This window comes from Lepisosteus platostomus, chromosome 15 (genome assembly GCF_059453375.1).
Source record: "Lepisosteus platostomus isolate fLepPlt1 chromosome 15, fLepPlt1.hap1, whole genome shotgun sequence".
NCBI lineage: Eukaryota > Metazoa > Chordata > Actinopteri > Semionotiformes > Lepisosteidae > Lepisosteus > Lepisosteus platostomus.
Window position 1 is genome coordinate 14,727,216 of NC_142625.1, and position 19,592 is coordinate 14,746,807.

The 19,592-nt window shown below is 42.0% G+C and overlaps 1 protein-coding gene across 4 annotated transcripts in view; it reads left to right on the plus strand.

Moving 5' to 3' along the window:
- Window positions 1-19,298, plus strand: part of stmn3 (stathmin-like 3) — a 40,677-nt gene extending 21,379 nt beyond the window's left edge. Inside the window, exons 2-6 of one of the 4 annotated variants that reach the window (XM_088607722.1) lie at window positions 1,042-1,098; window positions 4,811-4,906; window positions 6,701-6,879; window positions 13,691-13,889; window positions 16,961-19,298. In XM_088607722.1, the coding sequence (XP_088463848.1) occupies window positions 1,042-1,098; window positions 4,811-4,906; window positions 6,701-6,879; window positions 13,691-13,889; window positions 16,961-17,013 (584 nt within the window). In that variant the 3' untranslated portion in view covers window positions 17,014-19,298. Of the gene's footprint in view, window positions 1-1,041; window positions 1,099-4,810; window positions 4,907-6,697; window positions 6,880-13,690; window positions 13,890-16,960 lie in introns of all 4 variants that reach the window. The other 3 variants (XM_088607721.1, XM_088607724.1, XM_088607723.1) reach the window with 3 other exon arrangements.
- Window positions 19,299-19,592: the final 294 nt, after the last annotated feature.

A 19,592-nucleotide genomic window follows, 5' to 3' on the forward strand; every position in this document is an offset into this window, starting at 1 on the left:
TTGCTGAACTTGGTTTGGCCGAATCCATTTCTTTCTTTGTCATAGAAGCTCTGAAAGACTAGTTTTACTGAAGGCTCACCCCACATTTTCAGTCATCAGCATGTCAATTCTGTACATCATATACTTACTGTCATTGACGCAACTCAGAGAACATGGCGTGGAACTTGGTGAAATTTAAAAAAGGCTTGTTTCATATTTTTGAAGGATACCTTTTCTGGCAGGTTTGCACTAATCAATCAGAGACGGGTTTTAAGGAACAGCAGCAGTTGAGAATCCAAGAACAACAAGAATAACAAAGGTTACAAATGAGAGGAGGCGAATAGGCCTGTTTGGATTGTGACATCCAGAATGTTATCTTCCAGAATGTTATCTTGTGGTCTCATGCAGCTGTTTTTGGAAGAAGCCCAAGATATCAACAACAGCCCTACTAGACAGCATGTTCCAGAGACTCGCGTTAGGCAGTGACTCATGTTCTGTCTTAAATACAAATCCTTTCAGTTTAGGTTGTAATACTTTAAATCCATTTTAATACACTTCTCTTTACTCCTTGGGTCCTGTTGATCTTTCTGACAGGAGCAGTGAATTTCTGTGCAGGGTTTTTTAAAGACAGTTAGCAGATGTGAACTACAGTATCTTGCTTGTTTAGGCCTTGTAAACACAGCTTGTTGTAGCTTGTATGGTCAGGATGTTTTTTCATTTCGGTGTTTCACTATAACAGTTTCCCTGATCTGCCTTCTGTTCATCCCAAATCTACATGTATTGTCCTTTCAATGCTTGATCATTTGCTTTAGATGTACTTTGGTTTATTTTCTGTTTGATAAACAAGCCTTTGATTTGTTTAAAAACTGAAGACAGGTGTGCATACATTATAATTATTACTTCACAAATTGTTCTGCGCAAAGATTTGAATTGTGTACAGAAATGTTTACAACACCTTACTTCCCAGTGTCGTAGCAGGAACAGACAGCTAAGATTCCCTGGCCCTTTAAAAAGACTTTGTTACAGGCTTCTAAAAAGATGTTGCTTGGTATTTATTTTCAGTTTACGCTCAGCCTCAGATGTCTGGAAAGGATAAGAACTCCAACGGAATTGTCCAAGGTGAAGTATTGATCTGTTACCTATTAGAATTGTGTGCAGAAATGCTTTAGGCTTTACATTTAAAACAGCTTGTCCAAGTACAGGTGACTCATGTCACTTTTTTTACTTGGCTAACATTTTGTTTCCAAAGCCACTTATTTTTAAAATTTGTACAGTGTGGCATTTTAATGCGGCGATTTACAGTATGTGAAGCACTTAAAGGAACTGCAACCTTCCAAAAATGAACCTACCGCCCAAACCATCACTCCACCCTGCTTCCTGGACAGCATGCCTGCCCTGTTTTGTCTTGGAAAATAAAAGAAAGTTCCATACAGACTAAGCTACACATAACCCTAGCATAGACAGTATAAACGTTCTCTTACAGTCAAGTAGGGAGCTGCGTCAGTGTGCGTCGGCTGCAAAGGAAAAGATAAAGGTTTATTCCATGCTGAAAGGAAAAGAAAAGAGATGCGACGTTTCGACTGTGGAGCCTTCAGGAAACACCTGAAGGAGGCTCCCCAGCTGAAACATTGTGTTTTTTCTCTTCACCTGTCAGCATGGAATAAACCTTAGTTGTTGAATATACTGCTGCAGAACACAGCTATCACAGGCACTGGTAGCAATGTACTTCCACCACAATTTCTTACGATACTAAGCTCTCAACGTCACAGATAGAAACGTTGGCCGAAATTTTATTCCAATTATTTAAAAATGGAGTGATTTATACAGCTCTTTTTTTCCCCGAGAGCACAACGCTGGTCAAACACAGATAAATCAGCTCAAGGGGTCATCTTTAATGCCAGCCTTCACGTCTTGTTTGTTTCTTGGAGTTTTCTTTCTCCACGCTGCTTTTTCAAATCAAAGCTGACCTTTGTTTGCCAGCCATGTGGGCCACAGCCACTCGCATGTGCAAGCTCAGCTGATGTGACAGTGACTGGCAGTCCCTTCACTCCCTGCAGCTGGTTTCTTTCAGTGGGAGCAATGTGAACGGGGCGCACAGATCACATCAGTTGTAACACAGGGACGGCAGTGTTGTCAGAGCTGCGCAGATCAGGCTGCGTGTCCTGCTGCTTCTGCACAACCAGCACAGCGACTGGTCAGCCTGAAGCAAGTGCTGCCCAACATTCTGGACTCTTCTTCTGGCTTTGTTGGAAGGATTTCGAAATCTGTATTTTAAGTGACCAGCAGGACAGGCTGCTTGTTTAATCAAAATGCCCTCTGATAAAAAACATACCAAATCGCCAGTCCATCATTCTGTTTGATGACACAGAACTTTATCCATCTTCGTTGCACAGGCCATTTTTGAACAAGAGATCTGCTTCACCCTGGTTTTTCCAATCATGTGCTAAAACAAATGTTTAATTAGGGAAACGTGATGTACAGCACAAACCCTGTTCTTTGCCCATTCATATTCTAGCATTTTCCACAGTAAGTGAACAGTGAGGAAGTGAGTCAACGAAGAGTGAGTGAAAATGACACATTTCAATTAAAAAAAGGTAGCTCCATATTTCAGCTAATGCCATCTTCTCGGCAGGCTATTATTAAATTATCATTTAATGTGATAAATCGACTTCGAAAATAACAGGGATAATAAAGGAATACACCTTCTTAATTAACATTTTAAAGCTGCTTAATTATTACTGTTTTTGTATGCACAGCAAGGTTGAATTTTTGTTGCTCTAAATGAACTTTTGCCGCTGAGAATAAAACAAAACAGTTCTTTCGAAACACAGTCTCCCCATGACACACGTCTGAGACTGCTGTCCTCGCAGATGAGGCCTCTTTTAATCTCAGTTGCGAAGCTTGTTCCCTCTGGAGGCCGATACGTTCTGACAGTGTCACAGGAAGGCTTGCATCTTGAACAGCACTCCCTCCAAATCTCAGAATTCGTTAAGACATGAAATGTTTCAAAGGCGGGAGCCGTGAGCGTGCATGCATTAACAGCGCTCACTGATCGTCTTCCTATTACTGTGCGGGAGACGTACAGAGCTGTGGATGGCTTTTCTTCTGCCTTCATTTTATCACATAATAGGAAAAATGTAAGCGAAACAAATGATCTCCCGGGCCGATCATTTCGCGGCACGCTTGCATTACCATGAAGTCTTTTAAGAAAGTAAATGACAAGCAAAGCTACTGAAGGCTCAGACAGGGGCTCAAGAAGGGTGTCCATGAAGTCTGTGCTTCTTATTATCGCAATACCACTCTGAATTCACTTCTACTGCAGGCTGCAGTGGTGATTTATTATAACTGACATGAATTCCGAACAGCGGAAGCTGCTGGTTTTTTTTCTTATATACCATGTGATCAGCCCTTAACCTAAATGAGGAGAACTGCACAAAAAAATCCTTTGACGGCACTGCATTCAGATCAACCTGGGGATGTGACTTCTGCTGTAACAGCCATTTCTCTTTTGTTGAAATTTGACAGCAGGAAGGTCATAGTAATGAATATTTGAATACAGAAATAACAGCAAATGAAGCCCTTTTTGCAATATCACCACACATGGTGGTATTACAAGATACAGTAGGTGGTCTTGGAAATTAGTGCTTGGGATGCCAACATTTTATTGTAAAGTCATGTCCCTCATCAAACAGCGTCACCTCATTAGAAGTATTGTGTCGTGACATCTGGCTGTAGGACACTTAAATTTAAATCCTACCTTCTAGTAATAAAAAAACATTTCTCTTACCGTCACATTGACCAACGCTGACAACCACATCGTTGATGATACAGGATTTCATGACAGTCTTCATCTGTCCTATGAACTTTAGTCAATAAATATCATGTATAGGTAATTGCTACATAAGTTATGGCTCGAACAAGTGAGCTCTGTGTTAGCACAGATAAGTGTATAAAGTTTTTGCCTTTATATAAAGAGATTTTGCTTGGAGCTGTTTTGAAAACCAATATGCTTACTGGAAATCCTTTTTCTCTAATGCTTAGACTTGTTGTTATTGGCAAGGTTGTGTTTACCAATACGCATGCACATAAAAGACCAGCAAACAGCTTTCCATTAGTCTAGTATATCATCCCAGTGGCCGCAGCAGTACAAATTGGAAAAGAATTGTCATTTATGTTATTTCAGGATAATTTGAATCCTCTTGGCTACTCGTGCTATTCTTCGCAAAAGGCACTGGAGCCAAAGTGCGTCCCGACCCCAGAGCATGAGCCGGGCTCTCTGGCGCTCCTGGAAACAGTTTGTGTGGAAACACTCAGCAGTCAGAGTGCTCGGCACGCCGTCCCATTGGAAGCTGACAAATGAGAAAGAAAAAAACGTCAAATTACTCCCGACCTGATTCGGCTGGACGTAAAATGGTTGGCAGCATTAAGAAACATCAAAATGGCCCTTTTCTCCCTCGTCGGAGGTTTCATACCAAAGCAGTCTAGTGATTTTTTTCAAGGGAGGGTGCGACAGGGCTCAGGGATCGCTGAGAAATTAACTACGCATCCAGTTCAAACCTCTTTCTGAGAGTTCCCTAGGCCCATGTGCTGCTCTGTAGCGATTCATCGTACATACTGTATCATATACAGAGTAAAAGGCATATTCTGGGAAAAAAGGCGACATTTTGTGTTCACAACCTCCAATCTTGACTAGGAGTAATTGTCCTGAGAAATTGAGTAAAATGTTCATACACACACAATGTGATTGTCACACCTTTTGTTCCATATCTGGTATGCCTGTTGTGCTTGAAAACACCTGGTGTTTCTGAGACTGTCTGGTGCTCTCTTTCAGCCTACAAGGAGAAGATGAAGGAGATGTCCATGCTGTCCCTGATCTGCTCCTGTTTCTACTCACAGCCACACCCTAACAGCATTTACCAGTATGGAGGTTAGTATGAGCGCCGTGTGATAAGAAACTGCACTCTGTCTGGGAAGAGCAGCACAGAACTGGCAAAAGGCCTGAACAGGACGAGACAAGATAAAACAGCATAGACTGTACTGTGCTACAGCGTTAGTGATTCATCCGTGGTAAATAAATAGCATTTTAAAATTGGCCAGCTTCTAATTTCAGAAAACCGTGTCAATGCAAAATCGGTTAATAGGTCTACAGAAGACCTATTATATTGAAAAATACAGAAGAAGAGGCATATTCTGCAAAAAAGGCTACATTATATATTCACAATCTCCAATCTAGACTATGAGTAATTGTCCTCACTAAATGTTCCTACACGCAAAATGTAAGATGAGTTGCACCAAGCACGCACAAGGTGTACATTGAAGCTAACAATGGATTATGGTGAATTGTATCATGTTTCCATTAAAAATGCAATTATCCAGCCACTGAAATGGATGCCAGTTAATCAGCAGTAAGTACCTGTATTGTGTACCTGCCATTCTGTATATGTTAATGCTGAACTGTAAGTGAAAAAACAGATTTCCCCTTTCCCTGCATTTATTCACCCAGCAGTAAAAATGTAAATGATTACCATTCCACCCACTGGAGGTGTGTATGCAAATTATTTAAATGTGTGCACATATTAATAGCAGGTCTTGAGAAATAACTGCAAATTAGTAACATTAAATGTAATACCTGCCATATACTTAATACGTCTAAGAAGGCTGCTTTTATTTAACGGGCCCTTTCCAGAATTCTCCGTCTCTCTCTGATAGCGCTGCCTCTGGGTTATTATAATGATTACAGTTAGTATTTCGACATATACAGAGGGAGGGCTGGGGCACAGACAGGGGAAGACATTTTACAAGCCATGGCAGTCTACTTTTATTAAAAGACAACAGCATAAAATTGAATTATCGTAAAACTCATCACTGTCAACACCGAAAAGACTCAATAACGGACTATTAAAGTTCAAGGCTGAAAACTCATTTGCTCTGACGGCACTAACATGGCGGACCTTTTAAAAGATGTAGACGGAAAAATGGAGGTACATTTCTTTTAAAATGTAGAAACGCTTTAAACTAGATGTAAAAATGTTCCTGCCTTCTACTGTAATATACCACCTATTACTATACTATTAAGTTATAATATGAAACAATTGAAAAACGTACATACTGTACAAGTGTAAATTTTTATGGCTACTATGCTCAGGTGATGATCCATTTCCTAACTGCTTCTTCCAATTCAAGGTCACAGGGAAGACTGAACATATCCCAGAAAACAGCGGGCACAAGACATAAGAAAACCAGTCTACTGCAGGGCAGACACACACACATTCACTTTTACCAGTAGGGATTGGGACTGTGGGAGAAAACCATAGGAAACCATGGGGACCATGGGGATAACATACAAGCCCCACACAATAGCAGCCCAGGTACAGAGCTGAACCCAGGGCTCCAGCACTGCAAAACAGCAATAATAACCACTGCCCACCATGCCATTTCTGAGTGACTGAGGAACCCAAATCAAACATAATCAAAAGAATCTGTATCCAGATTCCTAATTTAAATCAGCAGGGCTGACTTCATGAAGGGTTGCCACGGTAACCTTGCCATTTTTGCTGGCTTTACCATTTATTTTGCAGGTGCCATGGATAGCCCTGGTTTATATCTTTTTTTTTTACCAGACTTCCATACTCTTTGCTAGAAACCACGTGCTGTAACCATGAAGGACTTTTATAGAGCTGTTTAACGGTGTCGTTTGTTTTTTTTATCGCCTCTTCAGCAGACATGGAAGTGAAGCCAATCAATAAGAGGGCCTCTGGACAGTCCTTCGAGGTCATACTGAAAGCCCCATCTGACCTGTCCCCAGACCGCCCCCAGTCCCTGTCCTCCCCTCCCAAGAAGAAGGACATGTCTCTGGACGAGCTGCAGAGGAGGCTGGAGGCAGCTGAGGAAAGGAGGAAGGTAGGAGAGCACAGCACTGTTGTCACAGGGCCTCTGTTCCACACGGAGGCGTGTTTTTCATCCCAGCTAAGTTTCTTAAGCATAAGAGTGAAGCCAAGACGGCAGCTATTGTGAACCTGAACTCAGTGTAATACACAAAGAGCACGGCTGAGCCACTGGAAGAGCACATAAGCGGTAAGACTGCACATCCCAGATATTTGCATTTGAGGTCAACTGTAGGTTTGCTATAGCAGTAGCATACTCAGCTCACCAACGTCCAAAGTGATTTCATTCCTCATAAGGCTGCCCACAAATGTCGGCAGAACCTAAACTAAAAGACAGACACCCCTCCAGCAAAATTGCTAGGTTTTCTCCTAAGAAGTGCTGCAGATTAAACATTCTCATCCTTCTTTCCTTGAACGTAGCTCTGTAGAAATAATTGTACCAACAGAGCAACATCCCCCAGTTTAATTCCAAACGCGAGTCTTTTTGTATGGGCTGCTTTCTACACGATTGAGCTTATACTGTACATGAATGCGATCTGGGGGGAAAAAAAAGAAAATCTTTCTTTGAAGTTCAGAACTTGCAGAAGCGTTTCTTCTTTTGATGTACAGGGAGTTGAGTTGGAAGCCCTGTTTCATTTTCTTTGGGTTAACAGCTTTCTGCATTAATGAGCACACTGAAGACCAATTATCGTTCTTGTGTGACACAACAATCTCTGCCGTGCTGAATATTAAAAGTGTCGAGGCACAGTTACCTTGGGGGAACAGCTACTGTCCTATAGTCACGTGAAGAGTGGAGGCTTGATAGATATATTACCTTGCAGATGTCTGAAAGAGACTACCTTACAAATTCTGCTCTCGAAACTTACCCCCCACTGCAGCACTTTTCTTATTGCTGCATTAGACAGCACAGATTACCACAGGCAACAATGAAAATTACAAAGGTACGTCAGGACCAGAATATCACTGCAGTCACTTAAAATGGAGACATCACTGCATGTGTGCGGTCTCCATTTTAAGTGACTGACTGCAGGATGAATAAAAGAAATATAGAGGATTTTAACCCATTTAAAAAGAAACATAATGCAAAAAGAGCCGTGAACAGACTACAGAGAAGTAGTGGCTACAATTTTCAGGCTGGTAGAATTCCTCTTGTTTCTGTCTTGTTGGATTCCACATTATTTTAAATGAACAAAAGTCCTTATTTTCCCAACGGGTGGATCTGTATGCAGACGGCCCACTCCTTGAAAAAAACATGTAATGGACACAAGTTAATCTAAAAGGAAAATCCCATCCAGAGTGTTTAGTCCTACTTTCACTTTAGGGGCTACCGAAGGGGTGCAGAGTTCTAGCAGGTTAGCATTATTATATACTGCGATACACATGTCTGGAGGTGGGACTCTGTAGTGGGTATTCTTAAATATGTGGGACACCATAAAACAGACACACAAAAGCAGCTGTAAGGTAAAAAGGGCTCTGGTATTTATGTGCTGTGGGAAATATATAACAAAACCCTAGCTGTTCTTCGAGCTCTACATTTTTCTTATAATATGTCCTCTCTAGATGGATGAGCTGCTAAGCTGCTTACCGGCTCCAAAACAAAAATGCATCCCCAACATGTCAGTGGCAGCACATCTCCGAGGCTCTGCTCTCTGGTATGGTGGCAGAGGTTGAGCGTCTCTGGAAGCTTCTGCTTCCTGTTTTTAATTAAATGTGACCCTTTGTCCGGTGAATGTAGTTCAAACAATAGCTGCCGTCTCTTTGCAATATCCAAGCACTCTTGGTGTGTAAAAGAAAAAAAAAACTCTTCTCCATTTATATAAGCAAACTACCAGTATAATTGGCTTTGCCCTCATTTTGCTGTAGTTGTTTGCTGCATTCAAAGTTAGTGGGATGATGGATGGGCTGTTGAATTAAGAGAGCATCTCCAGCACCGGACCTATTTGTTTTAATTAAAATGGAATCAACTGACTCTGCATGTTGGCAGACGTGTAGAGTTGGCTGCACAGCTTCCAAGTACTCCGAAAGGCTGCTTTCTGCTACCAGACTGGGAGGCCCAATGGTACTGTAGTATCTACAGCTGAAACACATAACAAACTAATGATGAACCTGGGGAAAAGTGACCCCCTGATAGGTTATTGGACTTTGTGGCTTGTGCTTTGTACCAAAAAGAAATGATGTACGAGCAGATGGACTAACGTGTTGTTGGTTCCTCTGAGCCAAAGTGTCCTGGAGGGCCTGGTATCTTCTGGTTTGAGTTTCAACCTGTGTAGCCAATTAACCAAGAATTGTTTTCTTAAATTAGACATGCTGTATATGGGATATTTCTTAAGGTCTTCTGTGGCTGAGTGCTCAAAGCATTTACTTCATTAAAGGTACAGCTTCTTATTAAACACCTCTGAACCAGGTTAGATCCATTACAGTTATACAGTTAATTAAACAATTAGACCAACTATGTAACTGAGATCCTAAACAGAACAAATTGATTGTTAGCTCGTTAGATCAATTAAGGGTTGATTTATATAAGAGAGAGCTCACTGGCACAGAGAACCGCAAGATTGGGTGTTCCCACCAATGGGATAGAGAACCCCCCCACACTAGGAAATCTTAAGTAATTAACAATAAGATCAGTAAATGTTCAGTTAGAGTTAGACAAGATCATTTCATTGGCAAGAAAAGAAGAGATTAACCATAAATATTGATTACACTACATAAATTAGTGAATAACCTTATTCCAGCCACAGGATACTAATATTAATGCTTGACTTACTAAAAGCATATATATAAAAGTAGTGTAAAAACACAGAGTGTAGGATATTTATATCAGTTACAGTATGATCTATCATGTGTTTTCGGATTTGTTAAAAAATGCCACTCTAAACCAGAGTCTATGAGGTGTGATTTGACAGACAGCATCACTCATCTCTTTATTGGAAATGGGTTGAAGGCAGAAGAGGAAAATAATGTGCAGCTTGTTCTTCCCATATAAGGCTCTCTGGGGGTGATTTTCAATCTTTTTGTTTCATCCTGGCAAATGTGCACAGCTAGTAAAGAGGTGAAAGCAGAGGTAACCTTGGCAACAAAACGTGAAGAGCCTGGTTTTCAAGATGGAAGGTCACAAGCAGTGTTCCCTGTAAGCTGTGCGCGGTGGTGCGCGCACACAGGTTTTGAAATCAGCGCACATAGGAAATAGAACTGCGCACAAAAAATTAAATTCCCCTCAAAATATGATAATAATAAAACAAACACGGTCGTCAATTGAAAAATGCTAAATTGACCACATGAGACGGGCTGCGAGAGGCCCAACTTGGCTGTGTGCATTATTATTGCTACTCGATCATCAATATCTATGCTCGATGACTGGGGACATTGAATCACTGTCCCAGTCTTTTGGATCTCCATGCTTCTATGAGAATGACTATATTAGCAAAAAAATAATTTCAGGTTTACAATTTTCCATACACTCAATTTAGTGCGCACAAGTTTTTGTCACTGGGGACAAAAATTCGCACAACTTGAAATCTTTGCGCACGCAGGCCATTAAAAATTTGAGGGAACATTGGTCACAAGATAAAATACGGACATCTCGGCATGTTTCTTCGGCAGGGGTTTTATTTTGGTGGATGGCAGGAGGTACACGAGCTCGCTGAGACCCCGACATTTGGACACACTCAGTAGGGGGCTCATTCCAATATGGCACTTTGGAATTTGCTGCAGGTGGTTGGGTTTCAGTTTTGACTCTATCCAAGCTGAGACAGACCTCAAACACAAAACTGCCCTGGTGAAATACCACTGGTTTATAGGTCACAGCTGGTACTTTTAAGCTCGTGGCATGAATCTTTATTTTTGCCTTAACGTTTTATTTGAAGACAGCTTTATACAGCCAATAATATCTTCACAAATAACTTCCTAAAGATTGGATTAAATGTTAGAAAAACATTTTCAACTCTTTTTGGCCATTCGTCTAAGTGACATAGCATATACTGTACATAATAGCCTAAAGTTGATCTTTTGTCCATGGTAACAGCCTCACATTTCCTTTATTAATACAAACTATATGGCATATAGTTGACATGATGGTCCAACAACCTACCATTAATGAGTTGTTTTTCACTAGCAGAATCGATCCTGAAAACATGATCAACTATTACATTTTTAAAAAATGTAATTCATTCCAGCAGCATGTTTTAAGCTACCTAAATAATATCAATGCACTAATTAATTATTTGTAGACACGCTGCCACACAAGGTCTTTTGTCTGGAGTTGCTTCTCTTTGGCACATGAGAACGCTTGGGGGTTTTATCTTCATAATGTGAAAAAACAAAACAAAACCAAGAGCCCAGATTGCGCCGCTTAATGAAAGCTCTGAATTTTTTTATTTTAGGCATATAATCGTATTTTAAAAATTCAAAGAAAGGGACAACAACAGCCAAAATAGGAGTAAACAAAAATCCTATTAAAATATTTCTGCTCACTGTAGATTAATATTTAAAGAGCAAGGCCCATTAAAAATTCATTTAATTCCTGAGCACAGTGCTTTCTCTTCTGTGATGAATAAGAATTGAGATTTTGAATCTTAATGGCATAATTGCTGCCTTTTCCTCCCATGGCTCAGAGCGCCCTTCGCTCTGGGGGTTGTAATTCATGGCAAATCTCTGTAAGTGTGATGGCTGCCGCCATTCATTTTAACTCTTGATGCGTTTGGCGGTTGATCTTCTCCGCTGGCTTCTCAGCCTGCACGGGCGATTAACTCCGTGGGGATTTTATGGTCCAAGAATAATTGAGGCTCTGCAGAGAAAATCATTTCAGTGCACCGCATTCGGAAGTCCAGAAGTAGTCAAAGGCACAGGCAGCACTATGGAGTCAACAGGGAAACCTGTACCAGAGGGACCGAGTAGAAACAGTGGAAATACATTCAAAACTGAGAACAGAAGGTGTTTCTTCACCCAAAGTAGGCAACAAGCTGCCAAGCCATGTGGTTGAATACGATTTCGAAGAAATGCCTGGATGAGATCCTAGGATCAATTAGCTACTAGCAACCTACTGAACCAGCTGGCCTGAATAAACTCCTCTCATTTGCAGACATTCTGAGATCTTCATCTTCATAGATAGGCTGACAACAAAATAAAAAACAAAATGTACAGAAATTAAAAAGCTTCAAAAAGCCCCAGAACATCCTCTAGTGGCTTCTTGATAGCTTTTACACTCCCCCTATCCAGACTGTTTATTAGGACATTTTGTTAACAAAACAAGACAAAAACATACTGCTTCACTTGTTGGTTTGGCAACATAAGTACCGGTAATTGCAATAGGCTGGGTAAATGAGTGAATATAAGTTGCAAAATAATCGGGAATAATCAAATCAACTTAAGCATCTTTTACAAACAGAGGGTGACTAAGAAAACCAAAAGCATCAGGGAGTGTGTGTCTCAGCCCCTCCACTGTGAATTCACACTTCTCCCACCTGGGAGACGCCTCTGTGCCCCCAGGTGTAAAACCAACAGACTCAAGAAATCTTTAATTCCCACTGCAATCACACTCTTAAACAATGCAAAGTAACTACCTTGTCTCTTGTTTCTTTTCTCCTGTAACACACCTGTAATCTCTTCCCTTTTGATGATGTATATTTGTCATTGTGTTGTGTTTGACTGTGCCATAAAACAAATTTCCACTAGGGGACAATAAAGCTTGAATTGAACTGAATTGAATTGAATAGTGGGAACAAATAGAGGTATTATTATATAAAGTGTTAAAAAAATAAGATATATTAAGTAAGAAAGACAGGAATGTAATTGTTAACAATTATTATCCTAGCTGTTAAAAATAACGTGTAGGATTTTGTCACCTGTAAGAAAATTCTCAGACACAGTTTGATTTTCTGTCCAGGTACACTATACCGAAATCTGCAAAACAAACCAGAATATTGGCAGGCATTTTCCTCCAGCTCTGCAGCTAAAGCAAACATTTGTAAACCACATTACTGTTGTTAAAGGTGTTTTGGGGGGAAATCTGTTCAATCCCTTTTCCATAAGCCCTTCCGTGTGAAAAAAAAATGAAAAGGCGAATCTCGCAGCACAGCCTGGTACAATCCGCCAGAAACTGCACAACGCCAGGCCACACGCCATCTGTCTGAGTTAAATTGACTCACTGGCTGCATGAGAAGCTCCTGGCTCTGGGATTGGGCCCCCACAGAGCACGTGCGGCTGAGCTCACGGCGTGCAAGTTATTTTTGCAGTCATTTCAGATCTTGTTGCTACGTGTGTACTCTCTGAAAGAGAAATCAATCTTTACTCCCCTAAAAAACTCACGCATACATACTGTAGCTCTGCACTCCAAAGCTGCCCACTGTTCAGATCTCCATCCAGTCATTTGGTCTTTTCTGATTTCTTCTTTCAAAAAGACTGTACGTACCAGAAGGGCAAAGCTATTCAGGGGTTTTGCTGAAACTTTCAGATAGCTTCACCTGGGAGTTGTAAGGTAACGGCAGTGTGATGTGTTCCACAGCAGAAGCAGGATTTCTTGGGGACTGTCTTTACTGAGAATAAGAGAAGCTTTATTTAGTTCCAGGGCAAACTTGGAATGCTGTCAATCCTTGATTGCTCGTTAAGTATTAATACATTGCAGCAGGGATCTCTGCAGTGTGAAGCTTTCAAACCTTTCAGGACCCAGTAATGCATGAGAAAGCTGGGCGCCAGTGCCAGGCCTGACACACAATTCGTTGGCGTCCTGTCGAGGGCTGCAGCAGTGCATTCTGGGGGGGGGGGAGGGGTTGAGGCAGGCGCGCCCACCTGGCAGGAAACCGACCGCGCATGTGTGTGTCTCTCTGCAGTCCCAGGAGGCCCAGGTGCTGAAGCAGCTGGCGGAGAAACGCGAGCACGAGCGAGAGGTGCTGCACAAGGCCCTGGAGGAAAACAACAACTTCAGCAGGATGGCGGAGGAGAAGCTCAACTACAAGATGGAGGTCAACAAGGAGAACCGAGAGGCCTACCTCAACGCCCTGAAGGAACGGCTCCGCGAGAAGGCAAGGGCTCGCCGCGCGGGTTCTCGCGGGGGGGGGGGGATCGTGGCGAGGCTGCCCTCGTGAAGAAAGCACCACACATGAAACAGAGTGGGAACACAGCTCAGCTGTCAGTGTTAATTTCTACAGCAGTGTCTCGTTTGGAAGTATAAATATGTATGGACATACTTGTACATATTTATGCCAGCAGCCATATCACCCTGCAGCTCTCAACTTACAGCCCACTGAAGCTCAGCAGGGTTGAGCCTGGTCAGTACCTGGATGGGAGAGCTCCTGGGAATCTATGGTTGCTGCTGGAAGTGGTGTTAATGGGACCAGCGGGGGCGCTCACCCTGCAGTCTGTGTGGGTCCTAATGCCGCGGTATAGTGGCGGGGACACTATACTGTAGTGGGTGCCATCTTTCGGATGAGACATTAAACCGAGGTCCTGACTCTCAGTGGTCATTAAAAATCCCAGGGCATTTCTCGAAAAGAGTAGGGGTGTAACCCCAGTGTCCTGGCCAAATTTCCCATTGGCCATTACCAATCATGGCCTCCGAATAATCCCCATCTCTGAACTGGCTTCACCAGTCTGTTTCCTCCCCCTCCTCCTCATTAAAGATCCCCTGGCATTTCTCGATAAGAGTGGGGAGCTATCCCAAATTTCCCCCCTCGGCCTTTACCATGGCCTCCAAATTGTCCGCATGTACTGTATGATTGGCTTGCACTTGCCCTGCGATGGACTGGCGTCCCGTCCAGGGTGTACCCTTCCTTGCGCTCGTTGCTTGTCGGGTAGGCTCCACGACACCGTATGGTATAAAGCGGTTTGGCAAATGCCATGACATACATTTGACATATATATACATGACGATATTTATAAATGTGAGGACACACAGGATGTGTGCAGACCTGGAAGTCCGAGGGCAGACCGATGAGAGAGCCAGGAGAGTCAGCAGCCATCGTGGCCTGGGAGCAGGAGTGGCTCTCTGTGTGGGTGGCTGGGAGCTCCTAGCTGGTGTGTCACCAGGGGGAAGCTCGTTGAGCCTGGGTAACTGCAGGCGAAGGGCTCTGTTCAGCGAGTGACCATAAGAAGGACCGTGTCAGGGTTGTTGTGGAGACTCTGGGCCTAGGAATCCGCGAGCAAAGGCCCCCAGAGTTCCCAGTGTGCGTGAGTTACCCGGACGAGGGGCCCAGTGTCAGCACCACTCTCGGAGGAGAGTGTGTGTACAGGAGCAGAAAAGGCTCCCCAGCAGGCAAAAAAGGGCGAGTCTGGAGGATGCCCAAGTGGTGACCATTACCCCCGGGGCATCACAATATCTTTAAATATCTTTTTCTGTGTAATTAGCTCATTTAGAATGAGCTAATTAATATTGACACATTAATGTTTTTCCCACTTTATTTATGGTGTAAATGAAGAAATGTAATTATTTCTTTTGTTTTAATTTATTAACTGATGTAGCGCTAATGAACCGATCAGGAAAAATCCGACTCACTGTAAACGCTGCTCATATCTTTATGTTCTATGAACACCAATAAAAGAAAATCTTAACACTGGTGTCAAAGAGGCATTGGAAGAAACAATTTGGCTCATAAGGACCCAGTGATGTTTGAACATGAATCAGATGGAGCATGATGGTTAGGGACAAGCGCAGGAAACTGGAGATCCTAGAGAAAACCCACACAAACACACAGAGAACATGCAGACTCCACACAGAAGGGCCCTATCCAAGCAGGAACCCGACCCAAGGCTCAGTCATGTGAGGCAGTGATGCTAACCACCTGCCATACAGCCTTCACTATTACAGTACATTATTGATGAGATTCATTTGGTCCCAGAAGACACTGATAACAAAGAAAACGAAGCTGATTCCTCGGTATTTCCCCTTGCTAACAACCACACTTTTCTGAAACAACAAGCTATGACCATTAGACAGCAAGCAAGAGGAAAAAAAGAAACATGCAATCCCCTTGGCACCGACACGATTGCAAAAGCCTTGTTATTAACAAAAAGGATTTCACAAATTGTGTCTCTTTTCACATCAAACTTCAAATCAAAGTGAACTGAGGCTCCTTCACGGAAGGTTTTCCTTCACACCCTAGATCTTCAGAAAAAAGAATTCAGAATGCACATCGAAAACATCACACCTCCTATTTTAATTGAAAAGAAACGTCTCCTTTTCAGGTCGCATTTGAATAGACTGCTTGAATCAAGAGCTGACTGGAGTACTTATTCACTACTTGAATCAAGGTCTAAATGCTTTTGTAGGGAACAAATTGGTGAAAATGCAGACGAAAGGAGGAAGAAAAAAACTTCAAGTGTTACATTTGGAGACGCTAGAATATAGAACAGAATGTGTTCAGCTCCCTTTAACCTTGAGGCAGCCTGAAGTGGAGAACCCAGAGGAAAATGGCCGTTTTTAAGCAACTGGTCGCTTGGACATTCCTTGTGGGTTTAGGTAGAAGGCAACACCCTTCCCCATTCAGATAGCTCAAGGCCAAACTACAATAATTCTTGCCAGGGAGGCCATTGCATGATACCCACGATGCCATGCCTGATGATGGTGATTATGGTGCCCCATTCTGGTATCTCAAGGTCAAGCTCCGTCATCCTCTGCGGTGGCCAAGAAACCGATGTCTCTTATTAGTGAGGTCACTGCATGGCACCCATGATGCCATGCCTGTGCCAGGAGTTGCAGCGAAGTGGCAGGTTTGGACCCCATGCGAGGCGGTTGTAGGTCTTTTCCGGAAAAGTTCCGTTGAGTACCACAAGTATCCAAGTCCGAAAACTATGTCAAGGGATAGTGCTCGGGTTTCGAGAGCCAAAAAGTCTTTCCCAACAGGTTGGAGGAAGGTTGAGCTCAGGAGAGGGGAGCTCAATAGTGAGCAGGGAGTGAGTGGAGGGAGAGGGAATAAATAGGGAAGATCGAGTGGAATGATAATTGATGAATGTCTGCGGTGAGAGCTGCTCGTGGGGATGCGGTGACGTCTACTGTAAGTGCTCGTGGGCGGTTCATGACAGCCTGATGATGGCGATTTTGGCGCCAGTGGGACTCGAAGGCTCTGCTAACAGACTGTCTTTGCCCGTCTCTCCTCAGGAAAGACATGCTGCCGAAGTGCGCCGAAACAAGGAGCTGCAAGCGGAGCTCTCTGGTTGAAGACATTTTCTACGACTTTATCAAGAAATTCCACATCTGAAGAGTTTTGGCTAGGAAAATGCAACTTTTTTTAATATTTCTGTATCGACTGTCATGCATTGTTCTGCATCTACAAAATTTCATTCTTTGTGCAATAGGAAAACGACTAACAATTAGAATACTGCGACTAGTCCACTCACTGCGTTACTCTGTAATCTGCCTATGGAGCCTTTTCCTCTTCTAATATTGATTTAGCAAATCAGCCTTTAGGTTTCCTCTCTTTTCTTCAAATGGCAAATTTTAAAATGCACACAACTAAAATTGCTTCTGATGGGATCAATTATTCATAGCTTTTGGGAATGCCTGTCTCCAATCGAATATTTTAACACACCAGACGTATGCAGACAAATGTCTCTCTGTAAACAAGCTGGGGACGATGAGTTTAAATTACATTTCAGCTGGCTCTGCATATTCCCATCTAATAAAGAAACGTGTTTGATCAATTATTCTGACATCATAGCACTTCAGAATTCAATAGTCTTTATTACTTAAATAGAGAGAGCAAAAAAGGGTTTCTTACAGCCAGATCAATTGAATTTCTGTCCTTGCCTATAGGACAATTTGCTCTTTTTCTCCAATTTAACAAGACTGAAGCACAACCAATAAATCACCCACTAAATTAAAAACCTGAAGGCTGAATTTTGACATTATTTAAAACTGCCATTTACGTCATTGTGTATTATAACTGTCTGTTCCAAATATTTACTGATCGTATGTACGTGTGCAAGAATTGCTTGAGCCAAATTTTTTTTTTGTCTTATTACTGCAGTAATGGTAGTACGACGTAGGAAACGAAAAAAAAAAAACCTGCAAGATATTACGCTGTACAAGGGTGTTTGCTTGGCGTGGAGCTCTGACTTGAAGCTTCTTTTTGTCTCCCTGTAAATATCTTTTACCAATATTCAGGATTGCATTTTGAAAGCTAGTTCTTAACCCCAGTCATTCCTCCTAATGCATCATTGCTACTGCACCACTCGCCATCTTTTTAGTCCTGCTGTTTGTATATAACTCACCGGTCGGAAACACTACCACGATGAGGCTGATTTTGGTGCTATGGAGTTCTGTAGTTCCTCGCTCTGTCAACCAGAGGATGGCATGTGTTAACAACGTCAGGCTGCAGGTCATTCACCAGGAAATTATTCACTCTGTCAAAATGGAGAGCTCCTTGGCACAAGCAACAACCTGGCTTTGTGTCTGTCCCAGTAGTATAGGCTAAAATTAAAACCCATATCCCATATCATTGCGTTTCTATGGTAATTTGACAGGACCAAGGTCATTATACTAAGTTTGGGCTGAAGAAATACCATGTAGTCACAAGAAAGGAGCACAAAGATGTTTCCACACACACTGAGATGTTGGTGTCCTGTTTTTATCATGTGACTCTGCTACTATTACTGGTGTCAGGATGCGACAGCATTACAGATGGTAATGTGCTGTAAGGGTTTGAGTTTTGAGCAGAGGAACCAGGAATAGGAACTTCATATGATCAGTTCAAAACAGCTTTCGTGCGTGGCGGATGTTTATAACTACACAAAAGCTGCTCCTAGTTTCAGCCCAGCCCTAGATTTGTCTTTTCCTAAAAAATATTGACATCTTAGCGCAAATCTGACTTGGAACTTGTCTTTAGAGTGAACGAGGGTGAAATATTGCAACAGACATTTGGTGAATCAAAGCCACAGTATCCTGTGCAAGAGGTAATGCAAAATGGTTATGACTTCACACATAAAAAGAATATATACAGTACATACTGTACTCATGTGTTTTCTATCCTGGCCAGATAGGTTATAATCTTTATAGTCTTCCATTCAAGTACTAACAACGGCAATCCTGCTTAGCTTTTCCGCTGTGTGCCCTACTTTTATGTGCAGACACGTCATGCTGGTACTTGAATAGGTTATAACCTTGCCTTAAGACTCCTCTTGTACTGTACATCATTACCATCTACTGTACAAAGTTTCTGCATCACATACTGGGGGCCCAATTAGACAGCTCTGAATAATTCCATGCAGATATAATCTCAACTCCATATAAATACTGATACTACTGTTGCCACATTGCAGTTTGTAGATTACTAAAATATGTGCCATCTTCCATAATCCAATGGGTATAAGAGTCAGAAATGAGGACACCTTTACAGCTACTTGTATAATCATACTTTAGAATATCTCACCTGCAGTTCAGTGTCAAATTGGGATTGTTATTGTGAACAGAAGTGATAATGAATAATAATAAAGTTGGTAATACACCGTTCTGTTTTTGTTGATTTTATTGTATCAAAATGGAGATAGCCATCAGCTATATACTGCAAAAGCAGTTAATTATCAATTAATTTTTCCTTTGCCTTTTAATACCCAATCACTTTGCATGCATGTGTTACAAAACAAACTCCTTTGTCAAAGAAACAATGAAAAAGTCTAAACAAAAAATAGAAGGGAATTCCTTTAGTATAAGCAATGATTAAATCATTGATGTGCATTTTAAATTTAATTCTCCCCCAGTCTCCTAACAAGGTTTTGAAGCATTGAAGCCCAACAGGTTAA